At 35.5% G+C, this 8,286-nt stretch overlaps 1 protein-coding gene and 1 pseudogene across 2 annotated transcripts; one reads left to right on the top strand and one right to left on the bottom strand.

Annotated features, from left to right (window-relative positions):
- LOC107557946 (sodium channel and clathrin linker 1-like) overlaps window positions 1-3,131 on the bottom strand; it is a 15,666-nt pseudogene extending 12,535 nt beyond the window's left edge.
- A 1,251-nt stretch (window positions 3,132-4,382) lies between these two features.
- Window positions 4,383-7,212, top strand: LOC107557949 (UPF0462 protein C4orf33 homolog). Of its 2 annotated transcripts, XM_016241537.1 has the most exons (6): window positions 4,383-4,458; window positions 4,849-5,060; window positions 5,334-5,394; window positions 5,480-5,531; window positions 6,092-6,291; window positions 6,789-7,212. In XM_016241537.1, exons 2-6 carry the CDS (start codon window positions 4,880-4,882, stop codon window positions 6,907-6,909), a joined length of 615 nt encoding a protein of 204 aa, XP_016097023.1. In that variant the 5' UTR covers window positions 4,383-4,458; window positions 4,849-4,879; the 3' UTR covers window positions 6,910-7,212. The 2 variants fall into 2 exon arrangements, with proteins under 2 accessions (XP_016097023.1, XP_016097022.1); XM_016241536.1 differs by lacking the exon at window positions 4,383-4,458 and having other exon boundaries at window positions 4,672-5,060.
- The last annotated feature ends 1,074 nt before the right edge of the window (window positions 7,213-8,286 follow it).

Genomic DNA, 8,286 nt, shown 5'->3' with positions numbered 1-8,286 from the left:
GATATATATATATATATATATATATATATATATATATATATATATATATATATATATATAATTACTCAAATCGTAATAATTTCAATAATACATACTAAAATGAAAACATCACTAAATTTGATATATTTTCTAATTAAATAATATTGGAACAGTGCTTGCCTTTGCAAAAGTTATCACCACAAGAAAAAAAGGTAAAAGGTGAGAAAAATAAACAACATTCATAACAATGTGTGCACATTTATGCCCCAGCAAGCCTCTCTTTAAGTTCAGTACAAATTCGAGCCACTCTTTCAAAATGAGATTATTTACAGCGGCATGGTGTTCATTTATTTTTTAATTACGAACTGGATGCATGGTTAAAATAGAAGTGACCTTGAGCTAGAGGTTGTAGTGGTAGGTTTGTAATTGGCTGTAGAGACTCACCCTGTCTGAGAGCCAGGGAGCTGCAGATTCCACGAGCAGATCACCAGTCTAAAAAAAAAAAAGGTCTACACACAATATCCCAAGTGTTTTGAGCCTTTATTCAGGGTTTCTGCAGGCTTTATGAAGTTAAATTAAGACTTTTAAGACCTTTTTAATACCAAGTAAAAAACTCTACACAAATTTACATATTAAGTAAATGCATTTTGATTTAAGGATGTTTAGATATTTTTGATAATGAGATAAAAAATACTGAGGAAGATATTAATTTTTTTAATAGTACATTCAACATTTAATACTAAAATCTTTAATTTAAAACCTTTACAGGGCTTAATTTGGTGAAGAGTGAATTAAGAAATCCTGTTTAATTTAGGAATTGTTCTGTTTATTTATGTATTTATTATTAATACAATTTATTTATTTATTAATACAATTTTATTTATACAAAAAGCTATACGAAGCAAGATGAGACAAGACTAGTGGAGAAAACATGAGATGAGACAAGAACAGAAAAGAAGAGGGAAGAAGAGAAGAGACAAAATCAAACAAAATGAGAAGCAAAGAGAAGATTCAAAACAAGTTGAAAAATGGAGAAGACAGAAGAAGAATGGAGAAGTTAAAGAGGATAAGAAATAAATGAGTAGCAGAGAGTCAAGATGAGACCATATAAGAAAAGTGGAGAAGAGACAAGGTGAGACAAGGCTAGATGAGAAGAAATGAGAAAAGCAGCAAAGAAAAGGGTCAAGACGTGATGAAACAAGACAAGAGGAGAAAAGACGAGGTCAGACAAGAAGAGCAGAGTAGAAACAAGAAGAGAAGACACAAGGAAAGGAAAGACAAAGAGAGGAGAGTCAAGATAAAACAAGACAGTTAAAGTGTACATATAAACCAAAGAAGAAAACACAAGAGACAATGTGAGACAGGATAGAAAAGAAGTGCAGAGTCAAGATGATCCAAGAAGAGAGGCACAGAGAAGAAACAAGGAGATTTGAAGCAAGCAAAGATGTAGAGACAAGGTGAGACAAAGAGAGAAGAGACAAGATAGAGACGCAAAGCAAATAGATAAGACAAATGATGAGGAGAGGATGAGAAAAGAGCAGAAAAGACAAGCTTAAATGAAACTAGAAGCGAAGACAATTCAGAGAACAATTTAAAGTGAAAGTGGCTGAACAGTTTTGAATCAGACCCATTTTTCTTGTCCTTATACCTTTCTCTGTCTTTAAAAAAGATTTTTGTTCCTCAAGTCATGGAACTAAACATTCATAAATGCGGTGGTAAGAGCCAGCGGAAAGAGGAAAAAAACTAAATTAAGAAACAGAAAATCATTCAGGAGACAAAGAGAGACTGCATGAGCTCAGATACTCACATGCAATAACAGTGAATGATGACTGAAGCTGTTAGTTCTCACATTCTACCTAACATTTCCTTTTGCATTACGCAAAGAAGAAAAAAGTCATACAGATTTGGAACAACATGAGGGTGAGAATGGTAATCGAATTTGTATTTATGTAGCTATAGAACTTTCTTTTATACTTAAAACATTCATTATGCACCATAGGAGCTTATGTAAATATCTAGAGATGATCGTCTACATCAGGGGTGTCAAACTCAGTTCCTGGAGCACCACAGCCCTGCTGGAGTCCAACACACATACCATGTAGTTTTCAAATAAGCCTGAAGGACCTGATTAGCTGTATCAGGTGCGCTTAATTATGGTTGAAGCTAAACTCTGCAGGGCTCCGGCCCTCCAGAAACTGAGCTGAAACCCCTGTTCTACATAATTCATCAGATAAAACTGCCATCTAATCATATAACTGACCTGTGACACTGAGGAGGGAGGAGGAAATTCATCCTGATATCAACCCAGGACGGAGTTCAGACGATTCACTGATAAGACACAAAACAAAGTTCAAGTGCTGATGAATATGCGTGATTGTAAAACCGCACATGTATCTGCACACCATTATTTCTGTGATCTACACTCTTAAAAATAAAGGTGCTTCAAAAGGTTCTTCAAGCGATGCCATAGAAGAACCATTTTTGGTTCCACAAAGAACCATTCATTCAAAGGTTCTTTAAAGAACCATCTCTTTCTTACCTTTTTGTAATCTGAAGAACCTTCTTTCGCCACAAAGAACCTTTTGTGAAACAGAAAGGTTCTTCAGGTGTTAAAGGTTCTTTATGGAACCTTTTAGACAAAAACGTTCTTCTATGGCATCATGAAGCACCTTTATTTTTAAGAGTGTAGCATGTTTCACCTTGATCTCAAAGAAAGTCGACTTCTGTTGTCATTTTTGCATCTGCAACAGCAATAAACTTTGTTAGGTCAAACGTAACTGCAAACCATATGCTTTGCAAAACTGTATCATCAACATAACTATAATAACATTTAGTATGTGGGTCGGCAGGTAGGTTGTACGCAATGGGGAACAATTTGCCTTCTGAAGCAGTCAGTTTAGACAGAGCCAGCACAAATGATCCCTGGAGACTGTCTTTGTGTAGGAATATTGGTTTACCATTGAATTAACTGACTCTGTAGAACCATCTATCATGTTGGTCTAATCGAGTAAACGTACATTTAATAAACTAGATTACGAAATAATATATATTTTACAAAGAGATTAAATGAAAAAGAAGCGAATTTAGTCTGTAATCTCAGCAGCAGCAGCATTAAGCGTCTTTGGTATCCAGGTGGAGATTTGGCTAACGGCTCCACACCCTGTTGAAAAAAACAGCATATGCTGGTTAGATATGTTTTGTCGCTGGGATGCTGGTTTAAGCTGGTCCTTTGCTGGCAAATGACCAGCATAAACCAGCAAAAGGACTAGCATAAACCAGCAAAGGACCAGTTTAAACCAGCAAAGGACCAGCTTAAACCAGCAAAGGACCAGCTTAAACCAGCAAAGGACCAGCTTAAACCAGCAAAGGACCAGCTTAAACCAGCAAAGGACCAGCTTAAACCAGCAAAGGACCAGCTTAAACCAGCAAAGGACCAGCTTAAACCAGCAAAGGACCAGCTTAAACCAGCAAAGGACCAGCTTAAACCAGCAAAGGACCAGCTTAAACCAGCAAAGGACCAGCTTAAACCAGCAAAGGACCAGCTTAAACCAGCAAAGGACCAGCTTAAACCAGCAAAGGACCAGCTTAAACCAGCAAAGGACCAGCTTAAACCAGCAAAGGACCAGCATAAACCAGCAAAGGACCAGCTTAAACCAGCATCCCAGTGTCAAAACATACCTAACCAGCATATGCTGGTTTTCTCAACAGGGCATATTTCAACATTCATTATAAATGTGCTGAACACTCTGTCATATCAACTTAAAAACTACAAATGCTTATTTTAGCCATCGCGTAATATCACAAAGTAGCAGAAACATGTAAATAAATGTAAAATTCAAAGGATAGGTATTAGGTACCTCCAAATCCTTCCGCCTTCCCAACCAATCAGATTCATCTTCACGGAGTGCAGTTTATTGTAGTTTTTTTTAATTAGCTCTAAAAAGGGAAATATTTATGACTATCTATAACTGGTTATGATCAATAATAAATATTTAGATTATATCTTCGAATTAACTGTAGCAGAATCAATATTACAATTATTTGATCTGTCCGTCCACCGAGCAGACAATATAATAATTTATCGATTCAAGGAACTATTATTTTCCTGGCCGAGGAAGAATAAACTGTCCTTCTTTGTGCAGTGCTAGCAGTAATTTAGCAAAATGTAGCATGGGTTCAAACATTCATTGACTTCGAATTGTGAGCAGCAAACAGAGACAATCCGTTGTCGGGGACTGGTTAGAATCTCCTTGATGGCGAGGAAACATTTGGCAATTTAAACCCCCATACAACGTAAAGTCTCTGACAAGAACTGTAATTTATATGCAAATGTCAAAAGGCTAAAAGGGTCTCTTAAGCCATAAAAACCCAAAGATCATGCATGATTCTACGCAGACGCTACATTATGGAGTTCCTGTTTTTCATGGTTCTTGAATTGAGGAACTATTAAAATGAGGGCCCTCGATGTGATCGAATAAGGTAAGACATTACTTCAATAATTTGTTTTAATTTTTTTTTAATACCGACTATGTGCCTGACTGCTGAAACTTTTGTTGGACGCTTAGTGATATATGCCACTAATCAGGAAGTGTTCTTCCCACGACATCAGGTGTTATGTTTATGATATCAGATGTATTGCTTATCAATGACTGTTGAACTTTATTTCATATCAGACAGTCCTGTGTCCTGAGCTGCTTAAGATGTATTAGAGCACAGAACTGTGGATATATATTGATACTTTAAAGTTTATATATAAACAGACAAATAAGTATATAATTGTTGATAACTTTTTTTAAACTCAGCTAGATAGTCATTTATTATTATTTCAGGTCTTGATAGAAGAAAACAAGATTTTACCATGCTTAACAGTGTCTGCGTCGGTTGTATCCTCCTGACTGCCATGGAGTTCCATATCAAACATACCTGGGACAGCTTACCTGTGGATCATGAGCCGGTAAAGATTCGCTTCTCACCTGGCGAGGATGGTTTGTTAATGCAAGTGACTGCTCCTTTCTTTAATGACCCCCCTGCACCAGCCGGATCACCTGGAGAGCCATTCCCTGGTCTCTGGGACTATGAGGGTATGTTCATCTATACTCTAATTGTGGTCAAATTTGTCAATTTTAGTTTATAGATTTAGTTTCTTACTTTCATGTGATTATATAACAAATTAGTGCAATCAACTTATCTTGTTGCATATGCACATGCAGCCTTGATTCTTGGGCTATCCATATAATTATCAGATAAGTAAAAGTGATTTAACTTTGATGGAAACTTGAATTCGAATTAGAGGAAAAAGTTTATGAAACAGTTGACAGTTTTTACAGTTTTTTTCTCTTTGACTAATTTTTCAGTGGTAGAGTCATTTTTCCTGAACAACAACACTGAGCAATATCTGGAGGTGGAAGTCTGCCCGTAAGTTAAGCTTACAGTGTTTTTCAGACAGCAGAAAGATTTGTCATTGCTTATGAGTAATTGAAATAATATTTTGAAATTACAGACATGGACAACACCTGATTCTGCTATTGAATGGAAAACATAATGCATTTATGGTAATAAAATACACATTGTACATCAGTTTATTATTGTTTTCAGCTTTTAAAACATATTTACACTAATGTTCATAAGTTTGGGGTCTTTTTGTGTTTTTGTACAAAGTCTCTTATTCTCTTATTCCAATGCTACATTTATTTGATTAAAAATACAGTAATAGTGTGAAATATTATTATTACTATTATTTAAAAATTACTTTTGATATTTGACTATTACTCCAGTCTTCGATTGTCACATGATCCTTCAGAAATCATTCTAATATGTTGATTTGGTTCTCAAGAAACATTTCTTATTATTATCAGTGTGGAAAACAGCTGTGCTTTAATATTTTTGTGAAAACCGTGATACATTTATAAATGCCTTTACTGTCGACACCTTTGATCAGTTTAAGATGTTCTTGCTGATTAAAAGTCTATAAACATTAAAACATTAAGGAATGCTTAATGCAATGAAATAGTACAGGAGGTAGAAAACGTAGAGTGATGTGAAATGTTCTTATGACATTCTTTACCATTAGCTTGTTATTTTGTAATAATTTTTATGCTATAACCTGTTACAGCAACAACTCCCTCTATCATTCAAAGCCAATATAGAGGACAACAACTGGAAGGGAGAAGCACTTCTACCTTGGAGGTATTTCCCTCAGGGCATTAATAAGATGAATTCCTATGCCATCCATGGCTCTGGAGCAGGAAGGACCTATGAGGCTCTGTATCCTGTTCCTAGAGAAGACCTACAAGAAGGACAGGGACCAGACTTGTAAGTTTAGATATCTTAATATGATTTTATTAGATCTTAACACATACCTGTCAACCCTGCCGTTTTCCCCGGGATTCTCCCGTACTTTACCATTCTATCCTGCTATCATCCTGTTTAAATATTCTGCGTATTTGATATATTTGCTACATTCGCCTCTGGTAAAACTCCTATAATCTGTATGGCCCAAACCTCATTCACATCAAGCTGCTTTGTTACTGGGGAAACCGCAATATTTCTGCCATTCCGAAAGCGCCACCTGCTGGCAGAGAATGAATTTGCATTTTTCAATAAGTCTTTTTTTTTTTTTTTTTGAGACCAAAGCCAAAATCGACCCTTATTTTTACGCAGAAAACATACAGCTGAAAATGTGAATCGGTGGATTGACAAAAAAATTATGAATTATAACAAATCTAAAGATATAGCCTATACTTAGATATATTTATATGTTGCCCCACCACCCACCAGGATATTAACATTTTCTTCTCTCATCTGAACAGCCATCGACTTGAGTATTTTCAAGACTTCACTCTGCAAAGCATCATGGGAGAAGACTGGGTTCAGCCAGAATCTGACCTGTGGGATTTGGCAGGCAAATGTTCAACTGAAAATCACAAATGAAGACAAAACTGGCTAATAACCAGCCTTTTTTATGCAGTAATTACTTGCAATTTGCTTTCATGGCTATGTTAGAGCACAAACTCCACTGCAGTCTAATCAAAGTTAATGATGTGGCTTGTTTTAATGTGGGTGTAATATAATGTGCAATATAATGGCTTTTATTATCACAATTTAATAAATCTTTTATCAGAAATGCGGCACTAATCTCAGCAGTAAGTATATTCCATCCAGCACCAAATATCTATGCAATATGTAGTAAATGGGAATTTTCAATTTTAGACTGAAATTAAAATAACCATTTAATAATGGAGATGGTAAATGTGGAAATTAAACAAATTATAACATTGTTTTTGTTTTTTTTTGTCCTGTTTTGGAGCTTGGTAACAGATGTGCCAGCACTGTGAAATTAGTTGCATGAAGATTCTTCAGAAATTCTCCTTAGGTTTTCAATAGAAAATGTAGTAAATATAATTATCCAATAACATATGCCTAAACAGGGGCAGATCTAGAAAATACTTTTTAGGGTGGCAAAGGGGTGGCATGGGGTCTATGAGGGGTGACAACACCAAAGCAAGCCCCCATGCATAGTTTTTGGGGAGTTTTGGTCGGTAATACAATATTTGTGAACACAACTGTGTATGTCAATTAAGTAATCATCTATACTGTTTAAAATAAATAACGTTTTAATATCTATCATTGCACCAAGTCAATACACAACGTAAAAACTTCAACAGGTTATAAATGTTTCTGAGCTTGTATCACTAAAGAAGACATGCGGTTCTGTTAAAATTACATAGGCTACTTAGATGGTATAAATCACGTTTTAGTGCAAGTTTAAGAGCAACAAACACTTTTGAATTTCCTGACATTAGAAAGAAATACAATAATATCAAAGCACTGGAACTGGATCAGTTTTGAAAACAATGTTTGATTTTCTGTTCTTAACACAGGTGGGAATATCTGTAATCACCCAGAACAAACTCTATCAACCATATACTCTAACAACACCCCAGCAACTGCATAGCAAGAGCCTAGCAACCACCCAGAATATCCTAGCAACCAACTAGCAACACTTTAGCAAACATCTAGAACATCTAACTGACCAAACCTTTTACGTTTTTAAACAAGACTTTAAGACAAGCCAGCATAAATGTGTTTTTCAAACTTTTCAATCTAGTTATTACAGTTTTTCTTACAGGTTTTTGCAACTGCTTACACACATTTTCAAAACTTTGCCTCATTTTTTCAAAACTTTACACACAAATCCAAGAACACACACAAAATGCAAAATGCCACACATCTCTTGCAAAATGAAGCACTGCATTCAAAATATCACAAACACATCTCAAAAGCAAACATTTGCAAACACCTTTGCCA

Source organism: Sinocyclocheilus grahami, unplaced genomic scaffold (genome assembly GCF_001515645.1).
Source record: "Sinocyclocheilus grahami isolate Dianchi unplaced genomic scaffold, SAMN03320097.WGS_v1.1 scaffold625.1, whole genome shotgun sequence".
NCBI classification, from domain to species: Eukaryota; Metazoa; Chordata; class Actinopteri; order Cypriniformes; family Cyprinidae; genus Sinocyclocheilus; species Sinocyclocheilus grahami.
Note: the sequence above shows the minus strand (reverse complement) of the source record. Positions and strands in the feature narration are given on the sequence as shown.